This window comes from Eschrichtius robustus, chromosome 3 (genome assembly GCF_028021215.1).
Source record: "Eschrichtius robustus isolate mEscRob2 chromosome 3, mEscRob2.pri, whole genome shotgun sequence".
NCBI lineage: Eukaryota > Metazoa > Chordata > Mammalia > Artiodactyla > Eschrichtiidae > Eschrichtius > Eschrichtius robustus.
This window is the reverse complement of record NC_090826.1, coordinates 131,157,379-131,179,975: the sequence shown is the minus strand read 5'-3', so window position 1 is coordinate 131,179,975 and position 22,597 is coordinate 131,157,379. Positions and strand designations below refer to the sequence as shown.

Sequence of the window (22,597 nt, the reverse complement as noted above, 5' to 3'; positions counted from 1 at the left end):
GATTAGGAAAGTAGACGATAATGGTTAGAGCGCTCCCGTGCCCTCAGTTAAAATGGCAACCGTAGTTGCTTCACTGACTTGAAATCGGCGCCATGGAGGCGTCTAGCGTCCTGCCGCAGAGCTAGTCGGGAAACGATTTTAAACTGAGGAGGCGGCTGAACGCAAGGTTGCTGCTTCTTAACGGCGGGATTTTGGAGCTGGCGTTGGCCCCTGAGGGCTCAGCTGGAGAGGGGCGAGTTGGGACACACTGTCCCTTTCCCTTTCCCTCCGTGGGCTGAAGCAGACTCCGCAGGAGCGAGGGTCGCGGAGCTGGGTGGCTGAGTCAGCGGAAATGTCCCTCCCGGCGTGAAGTGTCGGGCTCGGCTGGCGCCTGCGGGAACGGAAATCTCCTTACTGGGCCCGTTTGCGTCCGTCGTGAACCCACCTGTGGTGGAGCGAGAGGGAATTTGGGAGCGCCAGGGGTTCCTCCGGACTTACTCTTCGCTGTCATTTTGGCGGCTGTTTTACTTCAGGGGATTTCAGTTTCGACGTAGTTTTGGATCCAGACTTGAAGAATGATTCGTGAAGGGAATGGTTGACAGCGTCATCACGGCATTTTATTGGTAAGATGCTTTGTTATTGGTCCGGGCGTGGCAGTAAACTTTGTGTTTTGCCCTGTTGTGTGGTCGTTATCTTTACAATACTTGGGGGTTTAGATGTGTTTCACACGACCTGCTTAGCATTGGCGTTAGGTGACGATGTACAAAAGTGATTTAAGTCAGGGTCCCTTCCTTCACGGACTTAGTACAAGAAAAACAACTGAGTTGTAATTGTGTGTTCTGAACTGCAAGTGCAAGAGGAATCGGCTGGAGAGCTAGCTCTGTGGATGCTTGGAAGCTTCTCCTGAGGAGATGAAACTTGAAGGATAGATTGGATTTGGTCAGACAAATGGGTGTGGAGAAGTAGTCTTAATTGGCAATAGGTTGAATAAAAAAGTCCGGGAGCAGAGGCAAACATGACAGGCATGAAGAGCAGGAGGGTGAGGAGCAGCCTAGGGGAAGGGGTGCATGTTTGGGGGGTAGGGCAGTGGCTCTTTACCGTTTAAAGAATCATCTCCTGGACCTTTCTTCACCCCCTTCTCCCACCAGATACACACGCATACACCATTTTGCATCCAACCTTAGAGGGCTTTTAGATTTTGGAAAGACCCTTTGTCCATGGATCTTGGGGTAAGAACTGAAGTAGTAGAACATGAACCTGGATAGGATCAGATAATATGATCAGGTGCCTTGAAACCCAGGCAGAGAAGTTTGGGCTTCATTTATTTAGAAGATGTGTGGGATTGTTATGGCATCTCAAGCAAGGTAATGACAAGATAAAAGTGGTGTCTATGGAGAAACTAGTCATGGATTGGGGAAAGGGGTTAAGACTGGGAATAAGATAAATGGCTATAATTAAGAATGCAAGTGAAGGCCAAATCTGAGAGGGCTAGTATGTATGCTTTTAAGAAATATGTCAGAATTTGATGCTAATTCGGATGTAAACGTGAAGTTGAGGGAAGAGTAAAAGTTGACTAAGGAGTATTTTAAGGGGCAGGGAGGAAAATGAGAAGGAAGAGTGGAATTATTACTGAGAAACAGGGTTTTGGAAGGGAAAGATTGATTGTGAAATAATGTTTAGCTTTAACTTAATGAGTTTGAGGACACAAAAGTTTAATGTTTTACAGGAAATTGGAAATGCAGGTGCAAAGGTCTGAAAATAGAGATTTAGGAGTCATATGTAGAATGAATGTTATCATATGGAGAATGAGTGATTTCAGAGTCTGGGGAGACACGCACTGTTGGGACCGGAGGAAGGATAGGAATCAGCAAATGAGTCAGAAGGAACCATAAGAAACAAGGAGGAGAAATAATTGAGTGTCTGAAAACAACAAGGTAACAAAGTTTAGAGGAGTAAGGAGGAGCAAACTTGATGAACGAAGTATTTGGCCATGGTTTTCGCAAAAATATTATTGGTAATCTTCAAAAGTGCCGTGCCTTTATAGTGATGGATTCATAAGAGAGGTTGCTGAAGATTTCCAATAAAATATTTATTAGTAAGTGGAGGCAATAGTTGTATACCGTATTTCCAGGAAATTGGTCTCAAGACGAATGAGACGGATAGGATTTAAACAAAAAATTTTTAGTGTTAGGAATACAAGAATATGCTTGGCAGTGGAAGAAAAGTATCCTGTGAAGTAGAGATTAGAGATGATAGAGGTTTGAAATAAACGTGGGAGATGGTGCCCAAGGGAAATGTGAAGGGACATGGAGATCTAGAATATTGGTTGATGGATTGGCTTTAGAAAGCAAGTAAGAGGACCTCTTTCCTTACAGTTGGAAGGAAGAATATTGGGACAGTGAAATATTAAGTCAAGCTATATTTTTAACCTCTTAATTATCTGGCGGGGCAAAATTACACATTATTGAGTATGGAGTGAGAAAGTAAAATAGGTATAAACCATTTTCTAATCTTTAATGCATGGATTGGGCTATTTCACATTACTGCAGTATTAAATTACTCACGGGAAATGTTTTCTCAAAACCAGTCCTTTCAGAGCTAGTAGTCTTTCTCTCACCTAGATAGACTTTAAAATCCTTTTGGAATTCATAGAATTTCTCTTTTAAGGAGTCAAATTTAGTAGGGCTTATTTTGCCTTGAAATTGATCCCTATTGAAAGGCAGTGTGCAAGAAGGAGGTAAGAGCACCCACTCTGGTGTTAGACTGTCTCGGTTCAAATTCTGGCTCTGGCATTTTTAGCTGTATGACTTTGGCAAGTTATTTAATTTCTTTATCTTCCTATCTGTCAACTGGGAATATAATAACCCACCTCATACAGTTGTTTGAGGATTAAATGAGATAATATTTGTTAAAGGGCTTAGAAAGTTACCTGGCATATGATGAATACTCAATAAATGTTAGCAGTTATTCCAAATAACAGATTTGAAAGAAACATTCAATGTAGATGGGACTGATTAAAATTCCATTTTGAATAGACAATTCTGTATGCATTTAAAGCCAGACTGCTTTAGAGTAGCTGCTATTTAAGTTGTATGGTATATGATCTTTCTCTGGGCATTATCTGAGTTTTGAGAACTATATATTTAATTTATGGAGTTTGGTTCAAGATATAGAGTGTGTCATACTTTGACATGATGAAATTTAAATACGATAAATAAAGCTCTTCATTTGTGAAAAAAATTTTTGAAAGGGTAACTGTGCCACTACTTGAGAGTAATTTTTATAACTTTTAAATCATAATTCCTTTCAATTTTGGAGTTCCATGAAATACTTCTGTTCAATTAAACCAATACTTGCTTAACAATTAAACAGCATTCAACATTATACTAGGGTAATTATACAAGAGAAATACAAAGAGCATGATTTCAGTCAAAGTAGTTTAGTTTTGCTGGGAAGAGAAGAAATGCACACCAAAAAAATAGTACAGGGAAGTAGATGAATTCGGGCCAAAATGAGTGGTAGAGACTAGGTGATTGAAGAGAGCTGTGTGGGCTGGTGTATTATTAATCTCCAAAGGTTTTGTAGAATATTCTCGAGGGATTTTGTTAGACTCATTTAGAGGGCTTTTGGGCTTTTTCAAAATATTTACCCCTGAGGACCTCATTCTGTACACACACACACACACACACACACACACACTGCTTCCCAGAATGAGCCACTGATACAGACAGAAGTGTGTAACATAGGTATTCTGGGGGGAAAAAGGTTAACAAAACCCTACTATTTGAAAGGGGATCAAATTCACACATGGTTTTAATGGAGGTGGAATGGAAAAAGAACACTTGAGATAGGGAATACAGTTGATAAGCAAACACATGACGACAAGAATGTGTTTATGTCTAAGAGAAGTAGGATAAGGACAAGCTGAATTATGAGTTATGAATACCCAACAGAAGAGTAGAATTTATCTCATCACTGTAAAGTTTTTTGCACAGGTGACTAATAATAAAGTACCATTTCTGAAAAATGGATTACCCTCAGATATGGAACGTTTAGTTGTGGTAATAAGACCTGGCTAAGGAAGTAGCTTTGGGAATGGATGGAGAGACTGAGGAAGGAAAAATTCAAGAGAATGTGCTTAATGATTGTTAAAAAATGAAAGTGGGAGACTACTTAAATAAATTTAAATTAACTTAGAAAATTGACAAGAATTTGAAAATGGACCAGCTAGCTTTTGGAAGGAGGACAGAAGGAGTTGAATTTAGTTTTGAACATAACTGTGTTTGAGCTATCTGTAAGATGTTCATAAAAATAGCCTATAGCCAATGAGAGATATAGGATTTGATTAAAAAGTCAAAATGGGGCAGGGAGTAGGAGGGAGAGAGAAAGAATTCCTTTATAGTAGATAGAGGAATCAGTGAAACTATGAGCATGAATTAACTTTTTAGTGTTTAGAATTCTGGTTTTATTTCTTTTTATGTAGACCATGGATTCTTATGATGCACCAGAATCGACTCCTAGACAGTGTGCATCCTCAAGGCTTAAAGATTACTTTATAGGTGCCACCCCTCTGCAAAAACGATTAGAATCAGTCAGGAAGCAGACTTCATTTATCCCGACTCCACCTCGAAGGAAAATTCCCCAGTGTTCACCACTGCAGGTATGCTCTATGTGTTCCTTTGTGTTACTAATAATTGAGAATGTCTGTGAATGAAACATTTCAATTGTTGTTACTATTTATAGTATTTTTAGTATATTCTTACTCCCTGTGGTAATAAAATAAATGAGTAACAGCTATAACAATTATTCACACTATCAGTACCATATGTTTTTTAACCTCTTTTTTTTTTTTTTTTTTTTTTTTAGTTCTTTCTCTTTATTTACTAGCTTTCAAAATAATGCTTGGGGTTGGTTTCCTAGCATTCTCCAATGGTGACAAAATTTTTGTTTTTTTGGTTGATTTTTTTTTTTTAACTTTTTATTTTATATTGGAGTATAGCCGATTAACAATGTTGTGATTGTTTCAGGTGCACAGCAAAGGGACTCAGCCATACATATACATGTATCCATTCTCCCCCAAACTCCCCTCCCATCCAGGCTGCCACATAACATTGAGCAGAGTTCCCTGTGCTATACAGTAGGTCCTTGTTGGTTATCCATTTTAAATATAGCAGTGTGTACAAATCGATCCCAAACTCCCTAACTATCCCTTCCCCCCTGGTAGCCATAAGTTCCTTCTCTTAAGTCTGTGAGTCTGTTTCTGTTTTGTAAATAAGTTCATTTGTATCATTTCTTTTAGATTCCGCATATAAGGGATATCGTATTTCTCTTTCTCTGTCTGACTTCATTTAGTATGACATCCTCTAGTTCCGTCCTTAACCTCTTTTAATTTGGGACGTTTCCACAATATTTCTTTGTCTTTTATGACATTGACATTTTTGAAGAATATGTTTCCTCCTCTTCCCTTTTTAAATAGAATATTCCTCATTTTGTATTTGTCTGGTGTTTTCTCAAGATTAGATTGAAATTATGTATTGCTGGCTGGAATACTGTATAGGTCGTGTTGTATCCTTTTGGGGAATAACATCTGGTAGCACATAGGTGATGTTAATTTTGATCATCTTGTCAACGTGTTGCCCAATAATTACTGCTTTTTTCCCCCCTGCAACTAATAAGCAGTCTGTGGGGAGACACTTTAAGATAATACAAATATCCTGTGCCTCATCAAAATTTTGCCTCACACTTTACATCCTTCATCCATTGATATTTTTTGCCTAATCCCATCTTTATGGTGATGGTTGAAAAATAATGATTTTCCATCTCTATTTCCTCCATATTTACCAACCAGCCTTTGGCATTCTATTTTAGGCCCTTCTCATTTCTGTTCCATTTATTTATCTATTTATCAGTACAGATTCATGAATTCCTGTTTTTAAAATTTTTCTAATTCCCTACTAAATTATTTTCGTGTTTATATTGTTCCAGATTTGTCTGGTGGCAACATGCTCTGTTTTGATCATTCATAAAAAAACCCCTGTGTATAACATTAGTAATTTGTAATTTTACTGAACTATGAAATAAAGCCCCAGTCAATACAAGTTTTTTTGTTGTTTTATAAATTTATTTAATTATTTATTTATGGCAGCGTTGGGTCTTCGTTGTTGTGCGAGGGCTTTCTCTAGTTGCAGAGAGTGGGGACTACTCTTCCTTGTTGCGGAGCATGGGCTCTAGGCACGTGGGCTTCAGTAGTTGTGGCTCCAGGGCTCTAGGCACTCGGGCTTCAGTAGTTGTGGCTCGAGGGCTCTAGAGCGCAGGTTCAGTAGTTGCGGTGCATGGGATTAGTTGCTCCGTGGCATGTGGGATCTTCCCAGACCTGGGCTCGAACCTGTGTCCCCTGCATTGGCAGGTGGATTCTTAACCACTGCACCACCAGGGAAGTGCCGTCAATACAAGTTTGATGGATGCTTTTGAGTCACTTAGCAAGGAACCTGGCTGATCAGTCACCCACATTTTCCTTTTAACTTTTTCTTGTCTGTGTTGTGGGTCTAGTATCTTTTGGCGTATGAGAAAATTTTTGCTTTTTTGTGAAAACTTTTTTAAAGAAAAATTACTAGGGCTTCCCTGGTGGTGCAGTGGTTAAGAATCCGCCTGCCAGCGCAGGGGACACGGGTTCGAGCCCTGGTCCGGGAAGATCCCACATGCCGCGGAGCAACTAAGCCCATGTGCCACAACTAAGGAGCCTGAGCTCTAGAGCCTGCGAGCCACAACTACTGAAGCCCATACGCCTAGAGCCTGCGCTCAGCAACAAGAGAAGCCATCGCAATGGGAAGCCCACGCACCACAACGAAGAGTAGCCCCCACTCGCCCCAACTAGAGAAAGCCCGCGTGCAGCAACAGAGACCCAACACAGCCGAAAATAAAATGTAAATAAAATAAATAAATTTAAAAAAAAAAGAAAAATTACTAGTCCTGGTAATGAAAGTTATGGTTCTTGACCAGAAAACAGAGATTGTATATAAATTAAAGACTGGAAAAATAAAAAAACAAACATTGCAACAGTAAAACAAACAAACAAACAAACAAACAAAAACTGGAATGTCCAGTTCAGTGTTTCCTTTTCTCTATGATACAAATAATTTTGCCAGATCTTTTTTTTTTTTTTTTTTTTTTTTTTGCCGCACCATGCAGCCTAAGGGATCTTAGTTCCCAACCAGGGACTGAACCCGGGGACTGGCAGTGAAAACACCAAGTCCTAACCATTGGACCCCCCTTTTTTTCCCCCAAATCTTTTGATAGTAATAAGAAAAAAGTTTACAGCTTTTCCATGAGTACTCTAGTAAGAACAAATATTTTTGTCAAGTGGACAACTGTGGTGAAAGTTCCAAAAGATTTTTGGGACTGTGGAAGTATGGATTCTATAGAAAAGTTCAATTCAGGATAAAACTAGGAGCTTATGTGGGGGTGTATGTGAAGACCTTCAGCACTGCTATAGTGCCAATACAAATGAAGTGTTTTGTTTTTAGTGGTCCCTGTGATTCTAATAGAGCCTGGCCAAAATACTCCCACTTATCTTTTTATTTAATCTACTGAATTAGAGTGATGGAGTGAATTTACTGCCAAACAATTTTAGAAATTACTTAATTAAAACCAATCAAATTAGATGCTCCAGGAATATAGTGGTGACTATTTTTAAACTCTATAATTTGAAGTTTCTAAAAGTCAAATATAACTGTTCATCCAATAAATATTTATTGAACAGCTGTTCTAGATGACATTGTTCTAGGTGCTAGAGATATAGTAGTGAATAAAATAGGCAAAATTCCTGTTCTCATCAAACTCATACTCTAGTAGTGAAGACAGTAAAAATCAGACAAGTACCTAATGTCAGATAGTAATAAGTGCTATGAAAAAAATAAAGCATGTTAAGGAGATATAGAGTGACAAAGCTGGAATGGGTGCAGGTGCTACTTTAGATAGGGTGGCCTCTTGAGTGACATTTGGGCAGAGACCTGAATGAAAGAAAGGAACATGCCATGTGAACTCCCTGGGAAGAACATTCCAAAGGGAAAGTACAGCAGATGCAAAGATCAGGTACCCAGTAATGGCTTTGTTTTAAATATTTAAGATACTGTGATTAAGTTCTTAGTTACTAATGTTCCCTAATTCTTAAACTTCCTTTGTCCTGATTTTTTTTAGGAAGATGTTGATCCTCAAAAGTTTGCATTCCTTCTGCATAAACAATGGACTTTATATAGTTTAACTCCTTTATATAAATTCTCCTATACTAATTTCAAAGAGTATTCTAGACTTCTGAATGCATTTATTGCTGCTGAAAAGCAAAAAGGACTTGCTGTGGAAGTGGGAGACGACTTCAACATCAAAGTGATTTTCTCTACTCTCCTGGGAATGAAAGGAACACAGAGAGACCCTGAAGCATTTCTTGTCCAGGTATATCATATAAGCAGTACTTGCTTCCTAGGAGAAAAGAATGTGCGTTGTCTTGATTTAGAAATTGTGATATTTTCTTACTGTTTTTAAAATTCTTAAGCTTGTGATTTATAACCTATTTTATGTCTTGTTTGACCAAATTATAGTAATTAGATATGACCAACTTAAAAAAAAAGTTTCTTTCCTTTTACAATATAATCATGTTTATTTTAGAAAACTTAGAAAATACATAAAAGTACAAAGAGAGAAGTTTGAGCTGCGAAGAAGGTGGGATTCTTCTCCTGGAGCTGAGTAAAACCTACCCCTAGCTAGGGCTCCTTCCTTCTTTCCTTCCTTCCTTCCTTCCTTCCTTCCTTCCTTCCTTCCGTCCTTCCTTCTTTCCTTTTGAGGTTCTTGGCAGGCGAACCTCTCCTCTCTGTGGGCCCACAGATCTTCTACTTACACAACCCCAAAGACTTGTAGGCTTGAGGAAGTGAGGCTCCATCTGTTTGTGGAAATTTCTCTCAGTAAACTAGTGCATGGTGGTGACTCCAGAGTTTCATCCATAGTCAGTATAATGGAAAATTCTAAGACTTATGACTCTTTTCAACATGAACTTCAGGATTATATTAGAAAGCAAAGAGCCAGAGGATTACAACCAGAGGTTTGCTTTAGAAAGGGGACAGAAGACTGTGTACAGAGAAAAGGACCACACTGCACCCAGACCTCCAATGCTGGAGCAGAGATTCCCCTTCATGAGGCCCCACAAGTCCTCCAGTTCCTACAAAAGGCCGAAAACAGTGGAAAGCCACTTACCCACACTGTCCAATATTCATCACTTCCGGCAAAGACTGGAACCTGTAAATCACTGTCAGAAAAAACACGACCATTTCTTCAATAACCGGTGGTTTCCAAGCCCACCTGTGCAAGGAATGACCACTGGCCCCCACACAGCACAACACAGAGAAGAGGCCAGCTGCTTCTCAGAGGACCAGTGTCCATCAGGCAGGAGATCAAGACAGAGGCTGCACTGGCAGGTCCAGGGAGAAGGGAGGAGGAGGACATGGCGATGAGGAGCAGGTATCGTGGAAGAGGAAGCACCACAGGGATAAAGAGGATGAAGATTCCCACAAAGAGAACAGGAGGAAGGCCAAAGTGGCGCCAGGAAGCACAGAGAAGTCCAAATACGGAAAGAAGAGCACCCATGATTGGGACACCATGAAGGAGGGAAGAAGGTCCAGTAGAGAGAAGAAGCATCCTGGCAAACATAGTACCCAGGAGTGGGACTTGTGGGATGAAGCTATCCTCGGTGGTTCTTACTGATGCTGGAGATTTGGGACCTGGATATTAAATGATTTGGATCCATTGGAAAGGCTGGATTAAATGGTATTGAAGCAATTCAATAGCCATACTTCAAAGAAAATAAAATTAGATCCCCACCTATATCAGACTCTGTTCAAATATAAAAACCCAGTTGGTTTAAAGATGTCAATTTAAAACCAAAATAGAAAAGTATTAGAAGTAAATATAGGAAAATTGTTTTCAATCTTGGAATATGAACGGCTTTCCTGAACAAGACATGTTAGCCAGGGGCCATAAAAGAAGAAAAAATAATACATGTATTTGCAAAAACACTTAAACTCTGCATGTAGCAGAAGATTTTGTTGTACATTTTCTTAAAAACAGAAATTAAAAGCTGCATTGTGCATATGCATTGAGCAGCTCCAGAAAGATACACGAAACACTGGTAACTGGGCTCTGGGGGCAAGAACTGAGTTGGGGGAGGCGGGTAGACAGAGGTAGCTGGTAGACTAACTTTTCAAAGTGTACATTTCTATTTTGAATTTTGTACTATATGAGACTACTACCTTTCCAATAAATATTTTAAAGGTTAAAAAAAAATAACAAAAAAAACAAAGAAAGTTAAAAACCACAGTTTAACATTTTGGTATACATCTATTTGTCAATAGACAATCTGAATAGGCCTAGTCCTATTAAAGAAATTGAATCAATAATTAATAACCTTCCAAAACAGAAAGCAACAGGTCCAGATGGGTTCACTAGTGAATTCCACCAAACGTTTAGGGAAGAAATTATACCAATTCTCTACAATTTCTTTCAGAGATAGAAGCAGAGGGAATACTTCCTAATTCATCCTATGAGCCCAGTATTACCCTAATACCAAAACTAGACAAAGACATTATAAGGAAATTACAGACTCCATCATGAACCTAGATATATCTATTTGGCTGTCTGTATCTATTAAAATTGCGATCATATTGCCCATACTTCTGCATTATGGCTTTTTTTTTTTTTTACTAATAATCAGTGCTGTAGATAGTTACTCATGTCATTTTGAGTAACTAAATGTAAATGTAAATTTTACGTTTTTGTAAATTTATCTGTATAATTCTATGGTTTTTAGTGGGATTAAAATCCTAGAAATAGAATTTTAGCAAAAAAGTAACATTGTTGCATATTGTGATGTATCACACCAAGTTACTCTCAGACATGTAACATTTTACATTCCTTCCTGTATGTAGTATATAAAAGTAATGGGACTGTCCTTTGATTTATTAAGAAACCAGATTTATTTTATTATTTATGCCTGCTCCTTCTGTTTCTGCTAAATTAACTCATTTTAGTCATTGATAAATTAAATTCTGAAACAGTTGAAATTTTGTTTATTTGTATGGATCAGGGGTTAGCAAACTATGGCCTGCTGCTTGGCTTTGTAAATAACGTTTTATTGGAATAGAGCCCCTTTCATTTATTTACATATCATCTATGGCTGTTTCTGTATTACAACAGCAGAGTTGTAGTTGCTACAGAGATCACATGGCTTGCAAAGCCTAAAATATTTACTATCTGGCCCTCTGCAGAAAAGGTTTGCTGACCCCTGGTATAGATCATAGTATTGGCAAGGATCTCAGGATTACTGGGATTAGGTTCAGCTGCATGTAACAGAAAGTCTAAATAACAGTGAATTAAAGACAATAGAGGTTTACTTGTCTTCCAAAAAAGTGTCCAGAGGTAAGCTTTTCCAGGCTGGTAAATGCTTCATGAAATTGTTAATAATCTAAGCTCCTTCTGTCCTCTCTATCATCCTTGGTGCATGGCTTCCCTCCTATGGTCACACTATAATCTAAATTGGCTCCTGGAGCTCTAAATACTATATGTAAGTTCAAGGCAAGAAGTAGGAGGAAGATGGGAAAGTCAGACAGGATGCCTGCCACTGAGTAAATCTTTAACGAGACTTGCTGACACCCAACAGTTACTTCTTTTTACATCCCAGATGGAAGGGAGACTAGAAAAAAATTTTTAGTGGGTACTTTGCCACCCCAAGTGAAAGCACTGTTTTACTGTGGAAGGAAAAATAGATACTGGGTAGATAATTAGCAGTCTCTGTCAAGTTGAAGCAGTTGATGCCCAAAGAAGTTACATGGTTTGCATGTCATCAGGCAAGCAAATATTCTTGTGAGGGATAGAAATGACCTCTTGAATTCCTAGTATAGTGTCCTAATAGTTTTCTAACTAAATCTCATTTCTTGCCAGGGTTACAGGACTTATAGGTTATAAAAACGTGATAGACATAATACATCTGGCTTTAAGGTATTTGAAAGTCTCTTATAACTTCTTGAACAAGGAGAAAAATGGCAAAAATAATTGTTTAAATGATCATCTCTAAAGGGATATAATATAGGGCTGTGATCTTCACCTTGTCCTGGTCAAACTTGAATTAAAACTTCTATTAATATCTGGAAGGTATGTTTGTTATATAATTTACAAATTTAAAGTTTGAGGGATTAGTCAATCTGCTGGAAAATATAATCAAGATTCTAAAAGAGCTGAATGGATTGACACAGTGGGCCAAATTGAAAGAGATTAAAATTTTAATAGGAATAAGTTGACTGCCTCAGTGTAAGTTGGGGGGGGATTTACTTATTAATAGCAAACATGAGTATGTAGGGCTAATTTATGTAGAGCTGTCAACTAAAAACCAGAAAACTATTAAGATTATATTAGTAGGAGTATAATCTAGGTTAAAGGTGGTGACAGTCCTGTAATCAGACCTTTTTGAAGTAATTATGTTCACTTATGAATGATTCCTTTGCCAAAGAATTTCAGAGAAGAGTGTCCAGATAGTGTGAGCACTTGAATGTATGTCATAGAAGGAATGGTTGAAGAAACTGGAGATGTTGACCATAGCAGTATATATGATAAGGATCATCAAAAATTTGAAGGGCTTTTTCTGTAGAAGAGAGATTAGATTAGATTTCATCTACATGCACGTAAGGAAGAAAGTAGGACCAGTGGTTGGAAACTATAGGGCCTAACATATGAAAGAACATTTTAAGTGGATAGACAGAGCTGCCTTAGGAAATAGTGACGTCTTCCTCAGTGGAATAATTCAAGCACATTGGATTTGGTGACCTTTTACAGTCCCTTCTAAAGGTTTTTTAAAAATGTTATTTATTTATTTTTGGCTGCTTTGGGTCTTTGTTGCTGTGCGTGGGCTTTCTCTAGTTGTGGTGAGCGGGGGCTACCCTTCGTTGCGGTGCACAGGCTTCGCATTGCAGTGGCTTCTCTTGTTGCGGAGCTCTGGCTCTAGGCACGCGGGCTTCAGTAGTTGTGGCTCGTGGGCTCTAGAGTGCAGGCTCAGTAGTTTTGGCGCACGGACTTAGTTGATCCACGGCATGTGGGATCTTCCCGGATCAGTGCTCAAACCCGTGTTCCCTGCATTGGCAGGCAGATTCTTAACCACTGCGCCACCAGGGAAGTCCCCTTCTAAAGTTGAGGTTTTTGTTTTACATTTTTTTAAAGTCTTTATTGAATTTGTTACCATATTGCTTCTGTTTTATGTTTTGGGTTTTTTTGGCCAGGAAGCATGTGGGATCTTAGCTCCCTGACCAGGGATCAAACCTGCACCCCCTGCATTGGAAGACGAAGTTCAAGTTGAGATTTTGAGATTTTTTTTTCAGGGTACTGTACCTGGTTATACCATATTGGCACCCCTTTTTGCATTTTGGTTGCACCAAGATCTTGCCATATACCATGTCTGTCCTAATAAAGAGTATTAGGAGAAAGGTCAGTTAACTTGATACACCCTAATAATGATCGGGGAGACTATTACCTCTGTGGTTTTTGGCAGGTAATACTACATATCTTCTTATTTTTAAATGTACTAATTAATGCTGAGAAGATGCACTTTAGGAGGAGATGTACTTTTGAATTTAATGAGCCCGTTTGATTTTTCTTCATAGATTCTGTCAAAATCTCAATTGCCATCTGAGCACAGAGAAGGTAAAGTGTTGTGGACTGGTTGGTTCTGCTGTATATTTGGAGACAGTCTTCTGGAGACTGTTTCAGAAGATTTCACCTGTCTACCCTTATTCCTTGCAAATGGTGCAGAGACTAATACAGCCATAATTGGAACCTGGTTTCAGAAAACTTTTGACTGTTATTTCCGTCCCTTAGCAATCAATGCGTTTAATCTTTCCTGGATGGCTGCTATGTGGACTGCATGCAAAATGGACCATTATATGGCTACTACTGAATTTCTTTGGTCTGTACCCTGTAGCCCTCAAAGTCTGGATATTTCTTATGCCATACATCCAGAAGATGCAAAAGCTTTGTGGGACAGTGTTCACAAAACACCTGGGGAAGTTACCCAGGAGGAAGTTGACTTATTCATGGACTGCCTGTATTCACATTTCCATAGGCATTTCAAAATTCATTTATCAGCCACAAGATTGGTTCGTGTTTCAACATCTGTAGCTTCAGCACATACTGATGGAAAAATAAAGGTTAGTTTGAGCAAATCTAGTTAAGTAATTTTTCCTTATTGTTGCATAGTTTTCAAAATGTGTGGCAATTGTATTTTCCACATTGAAGAAACACTTTGGGATGTCTGCCAATTGACGACAGTAGAGAGATTTTGTTTTATGCTTTATAAATGGTTTACTAAAAAGTCTTAAGCCTTCTATATGCAGCTTTATAGTGGAAGGATACTATACACTGTGTACCCATAGACTTTGGTAATAATATGACTTATTCTGTAGTAACTTTGAAATTTTCAGAATTTTCTTGTCAACTTTGAAATAATTATCAGAGTAACAGAGGATTTTGTGTGTTAGATAAGAAAATTAGAGTAGAAACACAGAACTAAAATATCATCTTTATATTTTAGGCTTTTCTATCCCTACTGGGAAAGAAATAATAGAGACATTGTTTTAGTGTCTATGAAGGCCTTATTAGAGAAAGTATCAGAAATAAACTGAGAAAAAAAACAACAACAACTGAGAGTAGGCACCTAAATATATTTAAGTGTATTATATTAATATATTTAAAATATATTAAAATACAGCCACAATAAACACTCATGAATATTGGTCTTGTCACTGTGCTAGGAGTTTAACATACTTTAACTCTAATCTTTAGAGCAACCTTATAGTTAGGTGTTTTTATCTACATTTATTTTATTTTTAAAACAAGGAAGCTGAAGCCAAGATAGGTTTAAGTGACATGCAAGATAGCTTAGTAAGAGGAAGAGTCAAGATTTAAACACTTAATCTCTTAGGTTCCAAGAAGTTCATACTCTATCTTATAAGCACTATTTTAATGCTTTTCAGACTGGAGGTCACAATGCAGCAGTAGGTTAGGAAGTAATTTGATGGGAAGAAACCAGCTTTAAAAAACAAAAGAAAAATAGAGTGGAAAATATAAAAATGAGAATATATAACATGTAGTAAGGATATACATTTGCTTGTACTGGGTCATGATGTTAAATTTATTTCTTACTATGGTTCACAGTAATAAATTTGAAATATTATACTATTCCATCTTACTTTGACATTATAAAGAAATAAATTTACATGTTAGCACCTCAGAATTCAATTTCATGAAGTCCTTATATTTTAAAATTTTATTTCCATATTCTCACATTCTATTAATAAACTATATTTTAAAACTATTTTATATAATGTGTTCTTATCCATCTATGAATATAAGGGTGACCCTGTTTTATCTGGTCTATTCTAAGGGCCTCTTGTAAGGATCTAAGACAGTAACTGTGGCTCCTAGGTTCAAATACTGCCATGATGAAGGTAACATTTATCAAGCACTAACTGTGCCAAGCATTATTAAGCATTTACACATATTGTCCCATTTAGTTTTCACAACAACCTATTTGCATAGGTTGTAAAGAGGAAATTGTGGCACAGAGGATAAGTAGGCTCCTTCAAGATCACACAGCTAATAAATGGAGCTGGAATTTAAACCCAGTCATCTGACTCAAAAGCTTATGCTTTTAACTGCAACACTGTACTGCCTCTCAAAAGTTTGAAATTAATGTATTAACCAGGTTTCTGCCTCTGCTTAGTTTCTACAAGACACTTTGGCATCATATATCCCTTTGAGAAGAAGGAAGCTATGGAACTCTTTCTAGAAAATGTAGACACTCAATTTGCATATAAGTCTAAGGGGTTCATAGATACTCCTTCTTCCCCCTTCTCTTTAGGCAGATAGTTAGCTTATCCATGGAAGCCAGGATAAATAAGAACCCTAGTCTAATTCCATCTAAGCACCATTGACTAATAGTTGTAAATTTATTAAAGTCAGTCATCTTTATTAAGTAAAGTCTATTTGACTTAGAACAGCAATGGTTTGGGTTTATATTCATAGCTTAGTTTGTAGATATGGAATTTAAAATAAGCCTGGAATATCAAATATCAAATATCAAATATCAAACTGCTTTGCTATAAGTACTTGTATTTTAATTTTAAATGTCTTTTTTTTTTTTTTTCAGATTTTGTGTCATAAATACCTTATTGGAGTGTTGGCATATTTGACAGAACTGGCAATTTTTCAAATTGAGTGAGGCCTTGTGGGGACTATAAGTTATGGATTATATACCTTTTTCTCATTGACTATCTGCCTGATTGCTATGCTGAGGGGGACTGCAGGAGAAATGGGCATCTGTGCATTTGTTTTCCTCACAGTGCCTTGGAGTTACCCAGATGAAAGCCAAGAAGGATCTAGAAGAACAAAGAAGGTGGTAGTGGATGAACCACAGCCAGGTGCTCATGTAATATAGTCCTGGTCATCTGGGATGCCAGTCTCTAGAATATGCCGAGTTATTAATTTGTTGGCCATCTTTCTAAAAAATATATAATGTTTTATTATGTCAAAATTTTTAGGATTCAAATGAGATACCTCTAATATTGAATATTTCTGATTTGCATCTTTAAAACCTTTAATCCCTAATTTTAAGCATTTTAGACTTGTATTCAGAGAGAATTTATATGTTCTACAGACATTTTCCTAGCATTTTGCTGTAGAGAACCAGCAATCAAAATCCTCCCCAAAGGAAACTAAAGTTACTATACATTTTTTAAGCCACTAATACGCTTCTGTTTTTAATGCTGTTTAATTCTTATTGCAATGTTGAATTAAATATTCACTTTTAAAAGGAAGCCTTGTGTTTATCAGTGTCTTGGTGACAGATCTTTAATAAGTATCTCAGGAATGGGAAGTCAAGGCTTTTTCTCTAGCACAAAGGTTACACAACAACTATATGGAATCATACAAATCGTAGAGTTGAAAGGCAGCTGTGAATCTCTTTTGAGGGCAGGGATTATATTATGTAATTTTCATGTCCCTAATTTTGTTTTAGCACAGTGCTTGCTAAATATCTGTAGATTAAGTGAATTAATTTTAACCAACTCCTATATTTTGCAGATGAAAACTACAAAATTGCACAACTTAGATGTGCACAAGATGTTATATCTAAAACTCTTCTTTTTACTCACTGAGCAGAGGAAGATTTTGTTTTACTTTAGAAACAATGTTTTTTAAAATCTTCTTTGAAAGAAAATAACTATAATAGGCTGTGATTCAAAAACAAGGACTAACTTCTGGAATGGGGTATTATTTCACATATACTAGGCACAGCAGAAGTAGTGAAAAAAGCATGGGCTTTGGAGTCAGACATTCATTCATTCAACTAAAATTAAGCTCCCACTGTCTATTCAGAATTGTATTGGGTAAAAAGAGATACAGTAGTGAAGATAAAAAAGATCCCTGTCTTGTGGAAATTATATTCTACTAGAGGAAGACAAAAGATAAATAATTTCAGATGGAGATAAATGCTATAAATAAGGCAGTGCAGTATGAAAAAGGGTGACTGGGATAGTGCCTACTTCATATACAGTTGTCAAAGAAGGTCTCTCTGAGGAAGTGACATTTGAGCTGAGTCCTGAATGATGAGAGGGAACCAGCTGTTTGAAGATCTGAGGAAGCATGTGCTAGGCAGGTGAAACTGCAAGAGCAAAGGCCTTGAGACAGGTAAGAGCTTGGCTTATTTGAAGAGTAAAGGAAGTCTGTGTGTCTGGAGCATGGTAAGGGTGGAGTAGTATGAGATGAAACTAAAGAGATTGTGTAGGGACTTCCCTCACGGTCCAGTGGTTGAGACTCTGTGCTTCCACTGCAGGGTCGTGGGTTCGATCCCTGGTGAGGGAACTAAGATCCCACATGCCATGTGGCCAAAATAATAGTAATTAAATAAATAAAATTAAATTAAAAAAAAAAGACTGTGCAGCAGAGACTTCTTCCATTGTGTTATGTCTCCCAATTTTTGGCTGGGCGTGTGGTTGCCCAGAATAAAGATGACATTTTCTAGCATTTCTCATAGGTAGGTACAGTCATATGACTAAGTTCTGACCCATGGCATAAAAATGCAGGTGTCATGTAGAGCTTCTAGGAATCTTGTTAATAAACAGTAGGCCTGTACCCCTTGCCCTTATTCTTCTTCCAGTTTTGCTGTTTGGAACACATAAAATGACTGGTACTCTAGCTGCTCTTTTAGGTCACTGGGATAAGGGTCAGGTCCTAGGGACAGCAGAGCATGGCCTGGAAGGAGTTTGTGCCCTGAGGACTTCTTGAAGCTGAACTCCAGTGCCAGCCGGGATGTTCTTCCTCCAGACTTAACGTATCAGAGATGTAAACTTCTATCTTGTTTAAGCTATTGTTACTTTGGTTCTCTTGCTCATAGTCAAACCTAATGCTAACTGATACAGAGAGGAAGGATCCACATCATCTAAGTTTTTACAGGTACTATGAAGAGACTGGATTTTATTCTAAATGCAATGGGGAACCACTGAAGTTTTATGCAGAAGAGTTATATGATCCAATTTGTATCTTACAAGATTTTATAAGATATGCTGGAGAATGAGTTGTAGGTGGACAAGAGTGGAAAAGGGAAAACAGGTAAAATGTTGTTAGAAATGGTACAACCTCATGGAGAAGTTAGCAATATCTAACAAAATTATGTGTGATTTACCCTTTGACTAGTAATCCCACTTCTGGGATTCTATCCCCAAAATTCACTAGCAAAACTATAAAATGAAACAGGAATGAGGCTATTTATTCCAACAGTATTTGTAATAGCAAGACTAAAAACAATCCAAATGCTCATCAGAGAGGGATTCGTTGAATAAATTATGGTATACCTGCACAGTGAACTACTACTGTGTAATTATAAAAGGGTTTGAGGAAGATAGCTAATATTGCCATGGAGTTCTCTCTAGGATATATTGTTATGTGAGAAAGCAAGGTGAGGATAGAGTGTATAGTATGCTATCTTTTATGGAAGGAATGGGGGTGGAATATGAGTATGTGTGTATATTTCCCTACAAAAACAATGGAAGGATAAACCAAAACCTAGTAAAAGTGATTGCTAATGGAATGATGGGAACCAACTGGGTAGAGGGGACAGGAATGAAAGTTAGGACTCATCTGAATGTTCCTTGTTTATAGTTTGGAACCATATAAGTGTTTTATGTAATTATGAAACAAAATTAGATCAAAAAGAAAGAAAAGCAATCCTTAAAAATTGAAAACAAATGAACCTAACTATATTACGTTCAGACCATAATCACACAAAGAATCATTTTTAGTATCTCTAAATCCTTGTATTTTGACTGTATATCATCAGTGGGCTATATCCTAGGAAAAGAAGAGCAGCAAAGGAATCTTAAATTGTATTGAGTTATCTTATTTTAATAATATTGGTATTGTTATTTTACCACTCTTCATAACAGTATAAAATATATGTAATTATAACAATGTTAGAAACCAAGATTTCTAACAGTGTAAGAGAAAAGGTATACAATTATAAAATCAAGTAAGTTAAGTAGAAACTCTGTAATATTAACTTTGGAAATATCGAACGAACTCATTTATTTTTGAAATGCAAATTTTAATTTTGATGAAGCCCAATCTGTCAAATTTTTCCTTTTGTTTCTTGTACTTTGGGTGTTGTATCTAAGAAATCATTGCTTAATTCAAGGTCCCGAAGATTTACTCCTATGTTTTCTTCTAAGCATTTTATAATTTTAGCTCTTAAGTTTAGATCTGTAATCTATTTTGAGTTAATTTTTATGTACGGTGTGAGGTAAGCATTCAGATTCATCATTTTGCATACAGATATTCATTTGTTCCAGCATCATTTACTGAAAAGGCTATCTTTTTCCCATTGAATTGTCTGTTACCTTTCTTAAAAATCAGTGGCCATAGATGTTTGGGTTTATTTCTGGACTCAATTCTATTTCGTTGATCTAAATGTCAGTCATTATACCAGTACCACACTGTCTTGATTACTGTAGCTTTGTAGTGTGTTTTGAAATCAGGAAGGTGAGTCTTTCAGCTTTGTCCTTTTTCAAGATTGTTTTGACTCTTCTTGGTTTTTTGCATTTTCATAAGAATTTTAGGATCAGTTGGTCAATCTTCGTAAAAAAGCTGGGATTTTGATAGTGATTGCCTTGAATTTGTAGATCAATTTGGAGAGTATTGCCCTCATAATGATATTAAGTCTTCCAATCTATGAATGCGTGATATCTTTCCATTTATTTAAATCTTTCAAAATTTTCTTCAACAACGTTTTATTGTTTTCAGTGTCCAAGTTTTGCACTTTCTTTTGTTAAATTTATTTCTAAATTGTTTTTTATGCTATTGAGAATGGAATTGTTTCCTTAATTTCATTTTTGGATTGTTGCTAGTGTATAGAAATATAATTGATTTTGTATATTGCTCTTGTATCCTATGATCTTGCTGAACTTGTTTATTCTAGTAGCTTTTTCAGTGAATTCCTTCAGATTTTCTATGTATAAGATTCATGCCATTGAAAAAAGACAGTTTTACTTCTTAATTTCAATCTGGATGCCTTTTAGTTCTTTTTCTTGCAAAATTGCCATGGCTAGAATTGCCAGTTCAATGGCAGGTAGAGGTAGTGAGAATGTACAGTCTTATCTTGCACTTGATCTTAGTGGGAAAGTATATTTCACCATTAAATATGCTGTTAGCTGTAGGATTTTCATAGATGTCCTTTATAAGGTTAAAGATGTTCTTTTCTATTCCTAATTTGTTGAAGGTTTTTTTTGGTTTTGTTTTTTTGTTTTTTTTTCTTTTTTCACCGCACAGCTTGCGGAATCTTAGTTCCCTGAGCAAGGGTTGAACCCAGGCCCTGGCAGTGAAAGTGTCGAGTCCTAACCACTGGACCACCAGGGAACTCTCCTGAAGGTTTTTATTATGAATGGATGTTGGATCTTGTTAAATTATTTTTCTGCATCTATTGGGATGATACATGATTTTTTTTTTTTTTTTTTTTTTTTTTTACTTAAAACCACACCTTTCACTTCTGGCTTCCAGTTCTGCATGTAAGGAGCTTGGAAGTCGCCACTCTGTTCTAACAGGTAAAGAGATCAACAGATGGAAAAATCAACTATTCTTGGGTCTGTAAGAAAGGGGAGGACACAGAACAAACTGCTGCCTCCAAGACTGGAGAGACAAACAGGCCAATATGGGGAATCATGGCTTACAGGAGCAGTGGCTCATGAGCAGAAACCACTGCAGGAACCAGTGCCAGGGTTGGAAAACATGAATTATAATTGATGAATTGCTGGAGGCTCAGTGTGGATAAACCTGAGAATTAAAAACTCCAGGGGAACCTGGTCACAGGGGGGCCCTCACATTATTGTGAGATTTACCTCCAGGAGCTCAACCAGGTTCCTACAGTAAATATCAGAGAAAAATTCTCATGCTTCTGGTAGAGGGGAGGGAAAAAGAACAATTTTGAAATATACCAGAGCAGTTGGTTTTTCTTAACAAGGTCTGCCCTTAGGGGAGATTAGTTATGCAGAGCCTAACTGACATGGGGAAAGGGAAATATCTAACACTAGCCTGCTCTAGCCATTCTGTCCACCTAAATGGGGAGAAAAAACTGAGAAACTCTTGTGAAGTTCACAGTCCATAGGCATAGGCTCCCTAAAAGCCTGAGACCTAATCACAGGACTACAGAGCCCTTCTCTTCTCCCCATACCTCACTACCCCCTTACTAAAAGCCTATTTACAGCAGTTTCTTTTACCTGGTTCATCATGTCTGGCTATCAAGAAAAAAATTACAAGGCATATCAGAAGGCAAAAAAAAAAAAAAACTATTTGAAGGAACACATCAAGCAAGCATCAGAGCAAGACATGGCAGATGTTAGGATTATCAGACTGGGAATTTAAATCTACTATGATTAATATGTTAAGGGATCCAATGGATAAAGTATTTCCATGCAAGAACAGATGGGCAGTGTAAGCAGAGAAATGGAAATCCTAAGAAAGAACCAAAAAGAAATGCTAAAGATAAAAAATACTGTAACAGTAATGAAGAATGCCTCTGGGGACATCCCTGCTGGCGCAGTGGTTAAGAATCCACCTCCCAATGCAGGGGACACAGGTTTGATCCCTGGTCCAGGAAGATCCCACATGCCGCAGAGCAACTAAGCCCGTGCACCACAACTACTGAGCCTGCGCACCCTAGAGCCCGTGCTCCACAACAACAGAAGCCACCACAATGAGGAGCCCACACACCGCAACGAAGAGTAGCCCCTGCTCGCTGCAACTAGAGAAAACCGCACAGCAACAAAGACCCAATGCAGCCAAAAAAAAAAAAAAAGAAATGCCTTTGGTGGGCTTATTAGTAGACGACACTGCTGAGGAAAGAATCTCTGGGCTAGAGAATATATCAATAGAATCCTTGAAAAGCAAAGAGAGCAAAGATTGAAGAAAGAAACCCAAACAAACCAATAGCCAAGGTCTGTGGGACAACTGCAAAAGGTATAACATACAGTTGACTCTGAACAACATG

At 37.5% G+C, this 22,597-nt stretch overlaps 1 protein-coding gene across 1 annotated transcript; it reads left to right on the top strand.

The window, feature by feature from the left end:
• The first annotated feature begins 14 nt into the window (after nt 1-14).
• CENPL (centromere protein L) lies at nt 15-16,827 on the top strand. The gene is made up of 5 exons (XM_068541272.1): nt 15-602; nt 4,463-4,639; nt 8,176-8,427; nt 13,671-14,213; nt 16,214-16,827. The coding sequence occupies exons 2-5, from the start codon at nt 4,466-4,468 to the stop codon at nt 16,283-16,285; spliced, it is 1,041 nt and encodes a 346-aa protein (XP_068397373.1). The 5' UTR covers nt 15-602; nt 4,463-4,465; the 3' UTR covers nt 16,286-16,827.
• Nucleotides 16,828-22,597: the final 5,770 nt, after the last annotated feature.

Bases quoted from the DNA above. Each gene is read 5' to 3' on its own strand.
- CENPL (XM_068541272.1), top strand. From the start codon at position 4,466: ATGGATTCTTATGATGCACCAGAATCGACTCCTAGACAGTGTGCATCC. The intron at 4,640-8,175 runs GTATGCTCTATG...GATTTTTTTTAG, and splicing joins CCCAGTGTTCACCACTGCAG to GAAGATGTTGATCCTCAAAA. The intron at 8,428-13,670 runs GTATATCATATA...TTTTCTTCATAG, and splicing joins CTGAAGCATTTCTTGTCCAG to ATTCTGTCAAAATCTCAATT.